This window comes from Myxocyprinus asiaticus, chromosome 17 (assembly GCF_019703515.2).
Source record: "Myxocyprinus asiaticus isolate MX2 ecotype Aquarium Trade chromosome 17, UBuf_Myxa_2, whole genome shotgun sequence".
Classification (NCBI taxonomy): Eukaryota; Metazoa; Chordata; class Actinopteri; order Cypriniformes; family Catostomidae; genus Myxocyprinus; species Myxocyprinus asiaticus.
In genome coordinates this window covers 31,680,671-31,700,479 of record NC_059360.1, presented here as the reverse complement: position 1 = coordinate 31,700,479, position 19,809 = coordinate 31,680,671, and the positions used below count along the sequence as shown (strand labels likewise).

The window sequence follows — 19,809 nt, the reverse complement described above, 5'->3', positions numbered from 1 at the left end:
GTGGTTTTAATATTGTGGTTGTATTACGTGTGTTACGTGTATACCTGTTAACATCTCAAAAAATGTGTTGCAGTGTTTCATGACCCTTTAACTAGAGAGACTCGAATGGCTCCTATCCTAATCCATGCTATTCATAATAAGAATTAAATAATGTTTGTTTTGTTGTTTTTGACCTACAATTGACTGTAAAGAACAGAAAGGGTAATAAAAGAGACATTATTCAGCAGCAAATGGATTGCGTGGATCTCGTCTTTGGACACATTACATGGAACAAGTCAAATCAAACTTTTACTCAACACGCAGTGAAATGATGCTGAAATTTTTTGACAATATGCTACTCATTCACTGGTCAGTGAAATCTGAACATTTACAAGTCAGCGAATCAGACATTTTTTATCGCATAGCAGGAAATTGGTTTCATATGCGAGTGAGTAACTCATATTGTAGAGAGCTGCGCATAAAGTAAAAGATTGATCTTGGGATTTAAGAAACAATATCGAGATTGGAAAAATCTATATTGCATAGGAAAATCTATATTTTACACAGTCCTACTATCTTATATGTATTTTCTCTCTTTTTCTCTCTCCTTTTATACTGTCTTGCATTGGATAATTGCAGCATTTAACTGCAGTTTTTCATAATGGCTTCAATAAAACAGTTGTATAAACAACTCATAAACTTTAAGGAATATTTCCATTACGACATGCAGGAGAAGGCGTGTGTGTGTGTGTGTGTGTGTGTGGAGAAACTGCCAAAATATGCATCATGTGCTTAATCTAGAAATGTGTTTTTTTAATTGGACTGGAGCTCTATGCCACATATAGGTTAAGAAAATGTCACATAAATATGGTACTAATTTATAATAATATGGTTCTGTTTTATAATATAATAATTATTATTATTATAATTATTGTTAATATTATACAAATATGTTTCCATATTAATTTCTTAACTTATTATTGGGTTGAAAAGTGGGCTTATCACAAAGTGGACAAAAACAGGTAAACAGATACAATATGAAGATGTGTTGTTTTTTCCCCATCTGTTTCACTGTTTTTTTTATTTATTTTATTAATTTTGTCTGGTTCTTTTTAAAAGTACTTTAGTGTCAGGGTTTTTCCTGGGTCAGAAATGGTCTTCGGTGGTGACTGACATACACTATATTGCCAAAAGTATTCGCTCATCTGCCTTTAGACGCATATGAACTTAAGTGACATCCCATTCTTAATCCATAGGGTTTAATATGACGTCGGCCCACCCTTTGCAGCTATAACAGCTTCAACTCTTCGGGGAAGGCTTTCCACAAGGTTTAAGAGTGTGTTTATGGGAATTTTTGACCATTCTTCCAGAAGCGCATTTGTGAGGTCAGACACTGATGTTGGACGAGAAGGCCTGGCTCGCAGTCTTCGCTCTAATTCATCCCAAAGGTGCTCTGTCGGGTTGAGGTCAGGATTCTGTGCAGGCCAGTCAAGTTCTTCCACACCAAACTCGCTCATCCATGTCTTTATGGACCTTGCTTTGTGCACTGGTGTGCAGTCATGTTGGAACAGGAAGGGGCCATCCCCAAACTGTTCCCACAAAGTTGGGAGCATGGAATTGTCCAAAATCTCTTGGTATGCTGAAGCATTCAGAGTTCCTTTCACTGGAACTAAGGGGCCAAGCCCAGCTCCTGAAAAACAACCCCACACCATAATCCCCCTCCACCAAACTTCACAGTTGGCACAATGCAGTCAGACAAGTACCGTTCTCCTGGCAACCGCCAAACCCAGACTCGTCCATCAGATTGCCAGATGGAGAAGCGTGATTCGTCACTCCAGAGAGCGCGTCTCCACTGCTCTAGAGTCCAGTGGCGGCGTGCTTTACACCACTGCATCCGACGCTTTACATTGCACTTGGTGATGTATGGCTTGGATGCAGCTGCTCGGTCATGGAAACCCATTCCATGAAGCTCTCTACGCACTGTTCTTGAGCTAATCTGAAGGCCACATGAACTTTGGAGGTCTGTAGCGATTGACTCTGCAGAAAGTTGGTGACCTCTGCACACTATGCGCCTCAGCATCCGCTGACCCCGCTCTGTCATTTTACGTGGCCTACCACTTCGTGGCCGAGTTGCTGTCATTCCCAATCGCTTCCACTCTGTTACAATACCACTGACAGTTGACTGTGGAATATTTAGTAGCGAGGAAATTTCACGACTGGACTTGTTGCACAGGTGGCATCCTATCACAGTACCACGCTGGAATTCACTGGGCTCCTGAGAGTGGCCCATTCTTTCACAAATGTTTGCAGAAGCAGTCTGCATGCCTAGGTGCTTCATTTTATACACCTGTGGCCATGGAAGTGATTGGAACACCTGAATTCAATTATTTGGATGGGTGAGCGAATACTTTTGGCAATATAGTGTATATGGTCATACACATACTCGAAGTTGGTTTTAATATAAATATTTAATATTTAGTATTACTATATAACATAATTACTTGCATTTCATGTTTATTTTTCCCCATCTAAGTATATGGAACCTTTTAAATTTAACACAGAATTTGTTTTAACTTTATGGTGCTATGTGAAATCAAACTAAACTTAATTTAACATCTTATTTCTGTAATTGATTTTATATATATATTTTAGAAAGATTAGCTACATTCACCTAACCACAGAAAATAAGGAGCCAGCCATGGTCTTACCTATGCTAATGGAATTGCACTGTAAATATAAGGGCAAGAACTTAAAGGGGTTTTAAATCTGGACCTCCAAGATTTATCAATGAATTATGGACAACATTTTTCTCCTGTCTTATAAACGTTCTGTTTAAATAGTGGTTGATATTAGGAAATAAACTGGCCTTATATGCCTACAGATATTCCTAATGATTACTTAAATTATAAAAGAGACTGATGAAAGGAAAACAATATCTGTTATGGAATAGGAAACAAACAATTTCACTTGCACAGTCCCAATTCAGTGAAGTGTTCTCTCATGAGAACAGTCAGAATATTATAAATCTTGCTGAATTTGCTGATGAAAATATATTTTTTGCTGAAAATTATTAATAAGTATTAGTCTAAACACGCTTAGAAACTAACTTCAACTGTTACAGTTGCCACCTAAAAGATTTGCTTATTTAATATGAAACTGTTACATTTTTGTGCACTGTCCACAAATCATGATAAATTTTAGTAAGGTTGGCTGTGTATTTGAAAAACCTTTATTTTGGCTGATTCAGTCAGCTTCTTTGATCTGTCTCCCGTTTGCGCTGCAAGTCAAGGGGTGATTGGGCCTTTTCGGTTGTTGCTCCAAAACTTTGGAAAAGCCTGCCCTTTTACGTAAGCCTGCCCTTTTAGCTATTTTCAAATCTGCCCTTAAGTCTTATTTTATTCATTGTCTTTTGATACTATTTAATGTTCAGTTTGCTGATTAAATGTAAAGGTTGCATTTTTACTATATATTGTTTGGTTGTTTTTATATGTTTTATTTGTAAATTGTACAGCACTTTGGATCAACCTCTGTTGTTTTTAAATGTGCTTTATAAATAAAGTTTGACTTGATGACTATATTTTGGCGCACGTCAAAATAATCAAGCAGATCGGATCCCTTGTGCAAGTGGTGCCACACTGAGCACACGCACGAAATCCAGTCTCACAAATGTGCACCTGAGAAGCATAATTAGCATGTATAAAGTGTAGAGCGAGAGATAAATATCATTAATTTAGTTTTGGCGGTCCGAAATTTCAATTGAACGGCCGCTGAATTTTTCAATTCTGGAAAAAACCCAGTGTGAACACGCTTTCTTGAACAGTTTTTCTATTGGCAGTAGAGCATGTTAACCCATGACTTAATTTTCGTAAAAGGAAACACTTATTTTTTTTACACAGATAGCCAAATCAGTAACATTCTCATCTGCTCTCACTCTTTCTTCTCTCTCTCTCTCTTAGCTGTTTTGTGTAGCAGTACTGTACTGTGTATTCTTGATCTCCCGTTACAGGCTCTTTAGTGTGTTGCCCTTAATATCACTCTGTTCCACTAGCTGCTCTCTCTTTCTTTATCTTTCTCTCTTTAATCAGATGTTCATTGATCAGATCAGAGTGGAAATCACAACCAAGGAGGGTTCTTTTCTCTATATTAATAGTCATTGAGGAAGTCTTTTTCCTCAACTGTATTTTTATTATCCATCCATTCATGTCAGGAAGCGGTAGAGTCTGTCCACTCCTCATGTGGCATCTCATCCCTTCCTCTCCCTCCCTTTCCTTGTTAGTCAGCAAGTTCACAGATTTTATAAGACTCAAGAGGCCAGAATAAACTAATGATGGAATTCAGTTTGAAATCCTTCATTATGTTTATAATAGTGTATGTGCCTGCAGTAATTTTCAAGTCTGGAGGATCAGGGATCTAGACATTTAAGGTGTGCTCACATGTGCCCATCTGATAGGTTTATGGGGTGTTTGGGTCTCTGCTCCAACATGAATGTTTGTAACTCATCACTGTTCTCGGTCACACATGAAACTCAGGGTGCTTTATTATGTTGGTAGAACAATCCAAGAAGAGTGGTTCTTACAGGATTTTGTTCTTGCAGTGGGGCAACAACCTTTTCCCACATAACATATTTGGGTAGCACTTTACAATAAGTTAACATTATGTTAACAACATTAGTTAACATGAACTAACAATGAACAGTACTTTTACAGCATTTATTAATCTTGGTTAATGTTAAATTCAACATATAGTAATATGTGATTTAAATAAGAAGTTTTATATGTTAACATTAGGTAATGCACTATGAACTAACAATGAACAATTCTATTTTTATTAACTAACATTAACTAAGGGCCTGTTCACACTTGGCCACTTTATACGTTTCTTTATGCATTCACTGATCGGATTGCTATCCTTTTGAAAAAGCTTATTCCATTTACATCTGGCCACATCAATGTGTCTCCGGCAAACGGATATAAATCCGATCTTCAATTCCTGTGCTATATGCAAATAAAACAGAGTTCACTTCCGTGATTATGCTAATTCCGGGCAATGAATTTAAAAGAAGTGCTTTATTATTTGATTCCAAGTTAATTTGCCTAAGCGCGCATGTGTCTGTGTATGGGCGCGCTGTTTTTCCCCTCGAGGCTTCTCGTAGGTAAGACGCATCATGTGTGTCAGCTGTGCCCATGTCAGTTTTTAGTTTCAGTTTCATCAGCGATCTGCATTAAATAAATGAGGTGAAAATTTCTGTCTTTCCTACAGCATGCATTTGTCTATTTCTTTATTATTTACTGCGCAAAGCATGCCCTAAGCAAATATTTAGTGACCGCTCTTATGTTTCTGATTTTTCCTATGCTGACATAGCGCTGTTTGGGTGGGGTAAAGTTTACATATGTGACTTGAACAGCCAGATGCATTTAGAATTGACCAGTTTCATCAGGAATGCATCTCAAACCACCTCCTGAAGTGGTTTGAGTGATCTGATTGCAATCCATCTCTAATGCGTTTCGGAGGGCTTTTACACATGGTTTTTTTCATGATCGGATAGCTATCCGGTCAGTAATATCACATGAAGTGGCCAAGTGTAAACGGGCCCAATGATTAATAAATGCTATAAAAAATATATTTACCGTTGTTAGTTCATGATAACTAATGCATTAACTAATGTTAACGAATGGAACCATATTGTAAAGTGTTACCCGTATTTGTTGTTGTAATTAAACTGATTTAGTGCCTAAGTCTCATGAATCTTAAAAAGTTGCATTTTTCACTTTGCTTGCAAAGAGTACACAACACAAAGCAATTGGAGTTTTTTTTTTTTACTCCATAATTGTTCCAACTATTTCTCGGACCAAATCAGCTAGTGTTGACATTGACATCATATTTATAGCGATGTGAGAACTCATGACTGTTTCAGATTTATTCACAAATCAATTTAATGAAATCTTTATATATAATGGGCTAATAGGAGCAATGTTTTTGCAAATCGGGCATTATTAATGGACAATATTTGTCCACTGGAACTGTTTTTTAGGGGCATTTTTTTTTTTTTACCTTAATGAGGGCATTTTGTTACTAACCATATAAAAGCGCACGTCATGCCGTCCATTTATGCTAAATATTTTAATTGCATCAATGAACTGAAATACTGTATATTCTCAACAATTATGGCTGTTAATTATAAAATAAAGGAGGGAAAATGCATGCACATCCAATATTTCTTTAACAGGTGCCAGATCTAAGCATAAAGCAGAAGTGGAGTGAAAAGAGAGATTCGCACTTTGTTAAATTTAAAATCAAATCGAAATCAGCTGTAACTGTAAATCATTTACAAGATGTAACACCGTAAATGCTCAAAATGCATATTAATGCATATTAAATATGACTACCTTAAATATATGCTCTCTAATGACTACCGTCACAGTAAAATTTGATGTAATTACTGTTTTAAGTTATGGAGTTATTGGCAGCGCTTTCTTTACATTTTGTATTTTCTGAGTTGATTTTAATTTTGGTTGACAAAAACATGTTTTTACACACTCTTTGTGATGGCATGGAATAGCTTGTGCCCACTGAAGGATTTTCTTCCTGGGTTTGCCAGTCTATTTGTGTATCATCTCTGCCCTGCTCCACTTCCTGCCGATGACATCTTCTGCTGCATGCTGACCCACTTCATCATCCTTTTCATTTATTTATGTCAGTCCCCCTCAAATCTGCAGCTTTTGTTTTTGCTCTATGCACAAGAGCAACAGTAGTAATGAAGAATGTGCGAGATTGGGCGTTCAAGCGAAAACTCGTTTTGTTTCACTTCAACAGGACCACCAGCGTAGGGTTGCAACGGTATGAGATTTTCATGGTACAATAACAGTCTCAGAAAATATCACGGTTTCACGGTATACGGTATTACACAATTATTATTATTAGTTACAATGACCCTTAAAGGAGTGAAAACAGAAGTTGTTAGAACATGTTAGTTTACATGTTAGCATAGCATGTTAAATTAACTACTAAATGAAAAATAACATCAGCTGTGTGAGCTTTTAAAGTAATGTTCTATGATTATTAACAATTAACATATGCTGTAGGTGCGCGACAGCACAGCCAGACTGCTCCTGTCTGTACCTTTAACTCAGTAGTTCTCAACTGGTTTTACTTCAGGACTTAAATTTTACATTGGATATCAAGTGGCAGCCCACCACAGTAAAAATGTAACCTGTATTTAATGTATCCTGGGTCGCATTTCCTTTTATGTTGCATAGTTTTGTTCATGGTTTTCAAGTACAAGGACAAGCATCAAGTGACATTATTTTTGTTGTTGACATCAACAACAAAAGCAACAGGAAGTTTTCTCTCCCCCTTTTAAAAATTGAAGAGCATATTTACTTATATGAGCCCATTATTATCCCGTTTGTTTCCTAATTTCAAACATAATTCAAACAGAACATACATGTTACACAGGAGGAAAGGCTCCTCATTACCATGGTTAGTTCAGTGTAGCTAGTCTTAAATAATAGTAATAATAATAATAACAAATGATAGTATTTATGAAAAAACTAAATACTAGCTGAAACACATCTTGAAACTTTAACTTCAACTGCCACTGTTGATATAAAATGAGGTCTAATAGATTCTACCTTTATATTATTTCATATGAAACTATAACATTTTGTCAAAATATAATAGTTACTTTTACTCATGTAAAATCGTGAAACAATTTTGTAAAGGTGATGATGCATGATGAAAAAAAAATTAGCACATAACACGGTGTTGCTCTTTTCCTCCTCAGTGCTGTTTGGCATGTCAGGACTGCCTGCTGTTTGAGAGGTTCGATTTGACTTCCTCTGTAACGCTTTAAACTAGAAAAGTCTCACTAGAATTGAAATTGGCCACATCAGTTTTGAGGTCTGCGCTCCGCAATATCGAGGGAAGCCCGGTTGTTGCACGCGCGCACCAGAGAGAAGAGCAGATCATGATTGCGAGCTGGTTCCGTTATACTTGTGCGAAAGTGCAGATGAGAAGCCTTTAGCTGATTGCGAGATTATCATTAAATCTGCCTCGACAGTCCTAAATAGGCTATCACTTGGACGGCTGCCGAAATATCTTCAATGGGAGAACCATGGCATTGTTCTTTCCCTGCTGTCCGCGACCCAGTCCGAATAGACCTGCAACCCACCAGCTGAGAAACACTGCATTAACTCACTACACACTCACTTATGTCAGACCCCCTAGCCTTGCTTCTCTCTGACATTTTCTCAGCTGCATGTGTGTGTGAGGCAAGTTGACGAGTCTGACAGTCAGTCAAGGAGGAAAGGAGATGCGCACGCGCAGGTGAGATTCTCCGTCCGGTTGCATTTCTTTCTCAATACCGTAGATAAGTAAATGTACATGGTATGATAACCATCAATTTTCATACCGTGGTATACCGTGAAACCGGTATACTGCTGCAGCCCTACACCAGCGATATTAACAACAGAAAACACAACATAGCTGCACGCAAACCAGAGAACACAACTTACAAACATGTCTGAAGAATCTGTAGTGGAAGAATAGATACATTTCAATGTCCAGACTTATTTGTTTGAACCGGTGTCTTCCATCAAACAGAGAGATGAGGCTGAAGGTAGCTACAGTGACACCGTGTCCTACTCAGACGCCAAATGACACGCAATAAAAGTTATCTTTTCAATTTTAATCAGAATTTTTGTCCTAAGCAGCTGCAACGAGCAACGGGACATTCTGTCAATCACCTGGTTTCTATATTTGGCGTCGCCTGGTAACCCCATCCGCTATGAACTGGCACTGGTCCAAAATGTGATGCGTGGTGTATGTATCTTGAATAAGTTATAACATGCGAGGAAGGGTAGCCGGTGGAGTTTCTGGTGCCCCCCTCGGGAGTTAGTGCCCTACACATACTACTGCAATATGCGTATAGGGTGCGGCAGTACTGGTAGCTACCTTCAGCCTCCTCCATCACACTTTTTGATCGAGGACTGGACATTGAAACGCATCTATTCTTCCACTACAAATTCAGGTCTGGAAAGATTTAATTTAATGAAAAAGATTTAATGGACTCCATTGCTTTTGCAGCCATTGACGTAATTTTTATTGGAAGTGTGTTACATGGGGTTACAATTCTATTTTATCTCAAAATCACTTCAGAGAATGAACCTGTCTCGGAGGTCATGCTTATTCAAAAATTCTGGAGATACCTACTATTATGCAAGCTGTACATTGTTAGGCTTAATGAGTGCTGCTGAACACTCATTAATTAATACATAGTGCCAATGATAGAAACCCAACCAAAATTAACATCAGACTTACTTTGATTTACTTTAAAGGGGTTATGTCATGCATTTATTTTACTTTATTATTTACCTGAGGTTCACCTGTAATGTTAGTAAAGGTTTTTGCACAAAAACAGTCATAAGGGCTGGGTGAAATGGAAAAAATATTTTCACTATATTTCTATTATAAAAACAATTGCGATATCAGATTACATTGTCAACCCCACTGCCGAGGGATCTGTACATATTTTTGCTCTACTGACTTTTATTCAAAAATTTAATAGAAACACGAAAACCAGTATTTTTCTAAATTCAAAATGTACCTCAAACAAAATGAAACAAAGCAATTAAAATAGCGAAGTAAAAAGCATCTATAACTACCTCACCAAATCCAAACATTTACCGTCTCCAACTTATTTTTTCACTGATGTTACTGTTGTTAATATCATCATTTTCATCTGTATCCCAACCTCAAAATCAGTGCTGTACTGTCAAATGTGCATTTCAATGCACATAACGTGATATTATTGGTAATTGTATGAGTGCTACCAAATCAGGGGCTTGTGCAACATTTCAAATGGGCCCTTTGAGGGCACAGATAAATCCTGGTTTGGCCCAGGCTGAAATAGAATTTGACACCCCTGTTTTAAACTAAACATGCATTAACATGGGTCTGGCGTTGCGGGCTTGTGGACACGTGCACAACAGCACCGCTGCTGAAAAAATCCTAGGGGAAACACTGCTTGCATTTGTGTAACTTGAGTCTGAAGAATATAAAGACATCTTGTGTCTAATTGTGTCTAATCTCCTGAAGAGGATTAGTCCAGTCTCTCAAAGCAGTCGTAGCACGCATGCACCAACCGCCTGTGTATGCACACGCAGTCAAATGAAGTGTACTTTGAAAGGTGAGCGTTCGACTGTACGCAGACCCTAAGTGTTCGCATCAAAACTGAAGTATACTTTGAGCTTAAATCCCTTGATAGCCCCCTTCTGTCAGCCAGAGGCACTGCTGTGAGTTTGCACCCTGATAGAGCTCTGTTTGGTCTGAGCAGAATTAAAAATTAATGTGCATTTCCTCTAGAGTCTTCTCACAGTGAAAGCATTTTCTCATGCTGTAAACCATATTCTGCAGCAGTAACATTGGAAGACTACTCTGAGATTTTTTTTTATGCTAACTACAAATGTAGGAAAAAGAACATTATGACTAGAGACTAGAAATTGAAATGGAGAGAGCCAAAAGTGAGTTGTGGAAACTTTGTGAGAGGAAACGTTACGCCAGTATGAAATACTGTATTTTTGAGTGATAAGATCATGAGTACAGAGGACTGCAGTAGAGCATGTCAACTTGCCTAGAGGAAGAGAAGATGGGGCAATGAGAGAGAGTTAGTGAGTAATCCTGATGGAAATGAGAGCTGAATTTTGGAGAGAGGAAATCGAAAACAGACTTAAATGCTCCATGTCACACAAAGCATGATGCATTGTCACATGTCATAGAGCAGAAAAGAATGTGTGTCTTTCAATATAAAAAGTAATAAAAAAAATAAAATAAAAAAAAGAGAGCCAGAAATGGTAATAAAATAATTACATTGTACAACATAGAATAGAATTGAAAAACATAACTCGCTCTCTTAATTGCTGGTTTCTTGTCCACAGTTAGTCTAGTCATTGGTCTAGTCTAGTCATTGGTTGCAATGCTATGTCAGTAGTGATTCTCTGTGGAAATCCTTTTTGGGGAGGACTGAGATTTCTCGGTTTCTGGGAAACTGATCTGTATAGTAATCTAATCTAGAATAATCCAGACACACAGCAGGAGGAAGTTACTGTAGGCAGGCATAGATCAGCCTGCTGTCTGCTTTGTCATGTTTGGAATGGTTTAGAGAAGGCCAAGCTTGGAGATGTGGGAGTTTGATCATTTGATTGAATTACATTTTTTCCCTATCATTTCAGATTTTCAAAGAAAGAAATGAACCACACACACACTATCATACATGCACTAACACACACCTGTCAGACTGTGGTCAAGCCTCTTAATGCTGGTAATCCAATTCAAGCTCACCTTTCCTGAAGCCTGTAAGTGTGTGTTTGGTAAAGCAGGACCTTTGTTCTCCTCTGCCTCAGTCCTGCTCAGGTGTGCTGGAAACTTTTCTCTTAAACAATCATTGAGATTTGATTGTTTTATGGGTATGAATTGTTCTGCATTGTCAGTTGTAGTTGAGCACTTTACCTTACTGAGAGGCTGGTCTGCCTCAGCATCTTTTCTCTCATTCCTCATCTGATCTTGTTCTCTGCTGCAGTTAATTGGACCACAAGTGATTCAGACTCAACCCTGCTCAGATTCACATCAAGTAGACTTTAAATCAAAAGATTGGGCACTCTTTAATTTTGGTTTTTATGCTTGTTTTGTTGCTTATTAGCACTGGTTAAGCATTTTTTCATCTTGTGTCCTTTTATAGGCAACCGGACAAACTAGTTGTCGTCTGGACGCGCAGGAGTCGAAGGAAATCTTCCAAGGTGGGTGAAAGATGTTTATTTTAATGCGTTTATACAGTTTCAAATTGGTGATAGTCAAATGACAAGCCCAAAATGAACTTGAATGGTTGCAGCATTAACTGCCCCCTGGTGGACTGGAGCAACTCTGGACCATCCCTTATTTTATTAAAGGGATAGTTCACCCAAAAATGAAAATTCTCTCAACATTTACTCACTCTCATGCCATCCCAGATGTGTATGACTTTCTTTATTCTGCTGAACACAAACAAAGATTTTTAGAAGAATGTCTCAGCTCTCTTTGTCCTAACAATGGAAGTGAATGGGGACCAGACTTTTCAAGCTCAAAAATCACATAAAGGCCACAACAAAGTAATCCAAACAACTCCAGGAGTTTAATCCATATCTTCAGAAGCAATATGATACAGTAGGTGGGGGTGAGAAACAAATATTTAAGTCCTTTTTTACCATAAATCTCATCACATTTTGAAAGTGAAATTGGAGATTTATAGTGAAAAAGGTCAGTACCATCTGGGTTTATTTAGTACAAAAATGACACACAACAGCGATTCCATGTCAATGATCAAGTGATGGAGGTACTTTCTCCATGGAATCGCTGTTGTGTGTGTGTTTGTAGTATACTATACTTCAGTGTAATGTCCCCTGACATATTGCAGAGGTTCCACCCTATCGTCCAGTGTTCATAATTCACATAATGAACAAAGCTGAATAAAATGTCAGATTTAATGTGATACTGGTCAATATTTAATCGTGTTGAAGGAAAATTAACGCATGTATAGATGCACTTTGTACGATTTTATGGTTTAAAATGAACAAATTGTCATTATTGATTGAGTACATAAACAATCAGTGTTCAGAACAATGCTCTTACTTTACCCCGATTCATTACTGTAAGCCTATAAAAATTATTTGTATTTTTAGCTGTCAGGTCAGATTAGGTACGAAATCGCTGGCTTATGTCGTTCATTCTTGCGTCATTACGTCATGTCTGTAAACACAAAGTACCACCATATTCTGGCTGGGGAAACTATGTTGTTCAGTTCAGTCACACTCACACAGTTCAGGACAGCATCAGCAAGTTGTTTACCTGCTATAATGCTGGATATGTTTTCTGGTAGAGTTGTTGAAGCATATATTGGTTGTCATGCTTTTATGAATTAAATGATACTTGTGTGTTAACCGTTCGTGACATATCTACGTTGTCGTGATAAATTACTGTGACATGTTCATTAATATGTTTAACTTCTGAAATTGACTTCTTGTAATTGTTATATTACATATAAGCATATTATTTTCATGTTTAATCAAATATATTTTATCCCATCATTATTGAATCCTCGTTTTATGTTTTTAGGTTACAGTGTTATTGTGTGCATTGCCAAGACATACTAATGTAGTATTACTGTTCACCTGCATAATCAACTGATGCTGTACAATATAATAATAATAAGTGTTTCTGCTGAACTCATTTCAGCCATAAAATGAGTTTCACCTCTTAAATTAATAAGTGTGGTACAATACAAATATTAATAGTAGATAAAACACTTGAAAAATCATATTAAAATATACTGGTAGTGATTGAGGTGAAATTCATTCATTTAAAATTTGTAAATAGGAGTGTTTTTTTTATCTTCATCAAAGCAAGTAATATTTAAGTTTTAAATGTTTAATTATATAACATAATATCAACACGAAAATGGCACGTTGTGACTCCAGCTCTGACTATCTCCCAGGCCGAGTTCGGAATAGCATACCACCATACAACTCTTTCTCCCATAGACGGATATAGCAGTAGTAGTAAGAATAGTATGGGTAGTATGCCATTAAGAACTCAGCACCAGTAATGATCATACACAGGTGATATCCAGGTAAGCTCAAATCATGAGATTGATCTGCCAGAAGAGCAGTGCCGAAACACCACTCACAAAGTGTTCTTCCACAAATTGCGTGCAATTTTAAGTTTCAACCACAGATGTCGCTGTGGACATTCTTTAACGTTTTAAATTCATGTGTTAATTTGTTAATTTCGACAGCTCTAAAAATTATAAATGTACAATGTCAGTCATCACTCTTTACACATGCAAAACAATATAGATTTATAATATCAGTTATCATATTGGTCATGACATGAAAAATAATAATCTGTATCAGTATCAACCAAAATGTCTATATTACAACATCCATCTTAAAAGGGTGACACCAAGTCTATGTTACAAAAATCATCTAGAATACTTGAAGTAGTGTGCGAGTGTGATCATGCTGTATGAAAAATGTGCTATTAAATTTTTCAATAAAATCATTTTAATGTGTAATGTTTCCCCTCCTTCCAGTCTCATAGTTGGCAGCCTGGCATCAAGAATCCCTACAGAGGAGTGGTGGTGTGGCCTGTGCCAGAGAACATTGAGATTACTGTTACACTCTTTAAGGTACACAAACACATGCAAACACGCACTCTGTCATCTAGGGGCCAAGTAGGCCCAGACGCTATTGGGGCCAGTCGTAGCAGTTAGCCATTTCCCATAAGCTGATTTGTTGGGGATCTGTTTTACTGCTGGTGTCTAGATGTCCTGATTTACCCACAACAGTCAAAGCATTTAGCAAAGCATTTAACCTCCCTCAGGTGTGTGTGAGACAGAAACTGATACAGCAGCAGGAAGCATGTGCTCTGTATTTTAGTCTTTTTGAGATGCTGGTCAGAAGATTTTCCCATCTGGAGCAAGGGAACTGAGACCTTAAATCCTGAATTGTCAGACCCAGGTGCAGCTACCCAGAAAGGGCATCTCTTAGTTGTGACAACAGTTTTTGAGCTATCTTAGTCTTTCAGTTTTTCTGCCTTCTGATTCATCCCAAAATTCTGGTTTTCAGGATCCCCACGCTGAAGAGTTTGAAGACAAAGAGTGGACATTTGTCATCGAGAATGTGAGTGTTTTTTAAAAGACATTATGATTCTGGTGAGATCTGCCATGTGCAGTCTGACACCTAGTGGTCAAATAGAGTTATCACAGATTTTAAAGTTTCCATTTTGGGATAAGGGATGATGTATGATTTGAGCCTAAAGATGTCTGCATCATGTTGTGTCTGTTTGTTGCTTGCAATATTCGGGGTAATGCCTCATGTTCTGGAATAAATTTTATTGTATTTTTTTTTATTATTCTTGGGGAGAGAAACAGAATTTATATTTGTCTTCCCTTAAGAGTACTCTACCCAAAAGTCACCCGAGTGTCTTTTCAGAATCAGAAACAGAATGAGCTTTATTGCCAAGTGTTCTCACGTACACAAGGAATTTTTTTTGGTGATAGGAGAAACAATTGCACACAGAACATTACAGTGAGACAGAATATAAAACAAGGTAAGAGTATAAATACAGTTGAAGTCAGAAGCTTAGATACACCAGTCAAATACATTTAAAATCAGTTTTCCACAATTCCTGACATTTAATCGTAGAAAACATTCCCTATCTTAGGTCAGTTAGGATCACTACTTTATTTTAAGAATGTGAAATGTCAGAATAATAGTAGAGAGAATGATTTATTTAAGCTTTTATTTCTTTCATCACATTCCTAGTGGGTCTACATACACATACACTTTGTTAGTATTTGGTAGCATTGCCTTTAAATTGTTTAACTTGGGTCAAATGTTTTGTGTAGCCTTCCACAAGCTTCTCACAATAAGTTGCTGGAAATTTGGCCCATTCCTCCAGACAGAACTGGTGTAACTGGAGTCAGGTTTGTAGGCCTCCTTGCTCGCACACACTTTTTCAGTTCTGCCCACAGATTTTCGATTGGATTGAGGTCAGGGCTTTGTGATGGCCACTTCAATACCTGGCCTACACTACAATTCATACTTTGTTGTCCTTAAGCCATTTTGCTTTGGAGGTATGCGTGGGGTCATTGTCCATTTGGAAGACCCATTTGTGACCTAGCTTTAACTTCCTGGCTGATGTCTTGATGTTGCTTCAATATATACATAATCTTCTTCATGATGCCATCTATTTTGTGAAGTGCACCAGTCCTTCCTGCAGCAAAGCACCACCACAACATGATGCTGCCACCCCCATGCTTCACGGTTGGGATGGTGTTCTTCGGCTTGCAAGCCTCACCCTTTTTCCTCCAAACATAATGATGGTCATTATGGCCAGACATTAAATTTTTGTTTCATTAGACTAGAGGACATATCTCCAAAAAGTAAGATCTTTGTGCCATTGGGAAATTGCAAACTGTAGTCTGGCTTTTTATGGCAGTTTTGGAGCAGTGGCTTCTTTCTTGCTGAGCAGCCTTAAGGTTATGTCGATATAGGACTAGTTTTACTGTGGACATAGATACTTGTTTACCTGTTTCCTCCAGCATCTTCACAAGGTCCTTTGCTGTTGTTCTGGGATTGATTTGCACTTTTTGCACCAAATTATGTTCATTTCTAGGAGACAGATGTGTCTCCTTCCTGAGCGGTATGATGGCTGCGTGGTCCCATGGTGTATATACATGCATACTATTGTTTGTACAGATGAACATGGTATCTTCAGGCATTTGGAAATTGCTCCCAAGGATGAACCAGACTTGTGGAGGTCCACCATTTTTCAGGGTCTTGGCTTACTTCTTTTGATATACCCATGATGTCAAGCAAAGAGGCACTGAATTTGAAGGTAGTCCTTAAAATACATCCACAGGTACACCTCCAATACAGTACACCTCCTGTCAGAAGCTAATTGCCTAAAAGCTTGACATCATTTTCTGGGATTTCTCTTGAAGTCCACTATCATCTCCACTGTTTTTAGTGTGTTCAGCTCAAGGTTGTTATGACCGCACCAGACAGCCAGCTGATCAACCTTCTGTCTGTATGCAGACTCGTCACCATCGCGGATAAGGCCGATGACCATGGTGTCGTTTGCAAACTTCAGGAGCTTGACAGTGTGGTCTTTTGCAGTTCAGTCATTTGTGTACAGGGAGAAGAGCAGTGGAGAGAGAACGCATCCCTGAGGAGCACCAGTGCTAATAGTAAGGGTCCCGGATGTGAGTTTTCCCAGTCTCACTGGCTGCTGCCTATCTGTCAGAAAGCTGGTGATCCATCGACAGATTGGTGTGGGCACGAAGAGCTGGGTCAGTTTGGTTGAGAGAAGATCAGGCATGATTGTGTTGAAGGCTGAACTGAAGTCCACAAATAGGATCCTTGCATACGGGGTCAAGAAAGAGGGATCACATTACCACTATATTAGCATCTCTACACTGGCTTACTGTTAAATTCAGGGTCTATTTTAAAATTCAGCTTTTTGTTTACAAGTTACTATTTGGTCTCGTGCCCAAATACAGTAGTGATCTTCTCGTCCCTTACTCCCCCACCAAAGCACTCAGGTCTTCTCATCAACTTCTTTTGAATGTTCCTCGTTGTTGCTATACATCCAAGGGTGATCGTGTTTTCTCTGGGTGGGTCCTAAACTCTGGAATAGTCTCCCTTACCATGTGAGGTCAGCTTTTTCAATAGCCATTTTTAAATCCTCTTTGAAAGTTTTTATTTTCTTTAGCATTTGAATAGGACATTTAGTATGTTAAATTAAGTAAATACTTGATGCAGTTTTTAAATTGTATTCTTTTTATTTATTATTATTTTTTTGCATGTATATAATTCTGTCGTTGTATATTTTTGATTGATTTGTAAAGCACTTTGGGTCAACTTCTGTTGTTTTTAAATATGCTATATAAATAAAAGTTGACTTGACTTGAAGTCCCAGGTCTGTCGAGGTGTTGCAGGATATAATGCAGTCCCATATTGACAGCATCATCCACAGACCTGTTTGCTCGGTAAGCAAACTGAAGGGGGTCCAGCAGGGGTCCAGTGATGTCCTTCAGGTAGGCCAAAACCAGTCTCTCAGATGACTTCATGACCACAGACGTGAGAGCAACAGGTCTGTAGTCATTAAGTCCTGTGATTTTTGTTTTTTTGGGGACCGGAATGATGGTGAAACATTTGAAACAACAGGGAACTTCACACTGCTCTAGCAATCTATTGAAGATCTGTGTGAAGATGGGGGCCAGTTGGTCAGCGCAGACTTTCAGACAGACAGGTGAAACACCGGTTGGGCCTGAAGCTTTCGTAGTCTGTTTCCGAAAGACCCGGCACACATCCTCCTCACAGATCATAAGTGCAGATTGAGCAGGAGGGGGGAGGAGGTGGGTTCCAAGAGGTGTTGGTGTGTGTGTGTGTGTGTGAAGTGAAGGTCAGAGGGGGGAGGGGTGTGAGACTGGGCTTTTCAAACCTGCAGTAAAACACATTCAGTTTATCAGCCATTAGTTGACTCTCTACAGAGTGAGAGAGAGGTGTCTTGTACTAGATGATGCTTTTTAGGCCTTTCCACACAGATGCAGGATTGTTGGCTGAAAACAGTTTTTTTTTTGTTTGTTTGTTTTTTTCAGCTTTTCAGAGTAGCTTCTTTTTGCCACTCTGATTTCCTATGTAAGTGTGTTCCTGGCCTGGATGTACAATGTTTTATCCCCAGTGCTGTAAGCATCCTCTTTGGCATGACAAAGCTGTCCTAGTAGGGATGCACATATCCTCACAGAAACTGATATTTTATGTCAGTATTTGTGAGCTCATCCAGGTCTGTGGCTGCAGCTTCAAAAACACTCCAATCAGTGCAGTTGAAGCAGGCCTGTAGTTCCAGCTCTGCTTCATTGGTCCATCTCTTTACAGTCCTTAATACAGGCTTGGCTGATTTTAATTTCTGCTTGTAGGTTGGGAGAAGATGAACCAGACAGTAATTAGAGAGTCCTAAAGCTGCATGTGGGACAGAGCGATATGCATCCTTTACAGTGATGTAGCAGTGGCCCAATATATTTCTTTCTCTGGTGGGGCATGGGATGTATTGTTTGTATTTTGGCAGTTCATGGGTGAGGTTAGCATTATTAAAAGCTCCCAGAATAATGATAAGAGAGACCAGGTGTTGCTCTGTGTCTGTGATGTGATCAGCCAGCTGTTGCAACGCTGCGTTCACGCATGCTTGTGGCGGGATATAGACACTCACCAGAATAAACGAGGGAATCTCCCGTGGCGAGTAGAAAGGCTTAAAGTTGATGAAGAGTGCCTCTAAATTAGGACAGCACATCTTCTTCAATGCTTTTATATCTGTACACCAACTTTCATTGATGTAAAAGCATGTTCCACCACCTCTCATTTTCCCCTATAACTCCGCAATGCGATCCGCTCTGAACAGCTGAAAGACCGGTAGATGTAACGCGCTGTCTGGGATGTTTTCACTCCGTTTCACTTTCCGTGAAACGCAGAGCAGCGGAGTTAGAAAAGTCCTTGTTTGTTTGAGTGAGCAGAAGCAGTTCGTCTCTTTTGTTGGTGAGGGAGCGGACATTTGCCAGATGAATACTCGGCAGTGGAGTCCTAAAGCCACGTTGACGAAGCTTCACAAGCACGCCGGCTCGCTTCCCTCACGTGCGTCTTTTGGATCGCTTGTAGAGTGCTGATGTGCCTCCAACTAAGATGTCTTATAAAACGTCAGAATAATCAAACAATCAAAAATTAAATAATCAAAAATTATCAGGTATGCTCTGCCGAATTTTCAGCAGTTCATCCCTGGTGAAACTGATTTGGAAAGAGTGACAAAAAACATGACAAACAAACTAAAGTAACAAAAACACTAGAGAGCTCCACATGGTGGTGCCATATTTTGGAATCCTTTTGCCCTCCATCCTCCAGAAAATTGCCAACTCTTTTACTCTTATCAAATGTTGATCATTGGAAGCATTTGTCTTGACACTGATTTGTGTCTCTGATGCTTTAGTCGGTCATATAGTCAAACCGATGTCGAGGGTTTGATGTCAGGAGTGTTGCTAAGGTAACTGTTTAATTTTTAATGTCCATCTGGTATTTCAGAGGACTACTATTGCTGTCATAGATTGTTACAATGTTATTGGCTGGAGTGCAGGGTAGGGTTGCACCAGCTGTGCGTAAGGTCTCACTTAAGTTAGGACATAAAGTTCACACTAAGGGCTTAGTAACTACTAGTTAGTTTGTAACTTAAATCAGTGCTTAATTTGGTTGC

At 38.7% G+C, this 19,809-nt stretch overlaps 1 protein-coding gene across 4 annotated transcripts in view; it reads left to right on the top strand.

Annotated features, from left to right (window-relative positions):
• LOC127455592 (EH domain-binding protein 1-like) overlaps window positions 1-19,809 on the top strand; it is a 201,184-nt gene that overhangs the window by 23,346 nt on the left and 158,029 nt on the right. For all 4 annotated transcript variants that reach the window (XM_051723615.1, XM_051723616.1, XM_051723614.1 and 1 more), the window contains exons 3-5: window positions 11,714-11,771; window positions 14,099-14,194; window positions 14,634-14,687. In XM_051723615.1, the coding sequence (XP_051579575.1) occupies window positions 11,714-11,771; window positions 14,099-14,194; window positions 14,634-14,687 (208 nt within the window). The remainder of the gene's footprint in view (window positions 1-11,713; window positions 11,772-14,098; window positions 14,195-14,633; window positions 14,688-19,809) is intronic.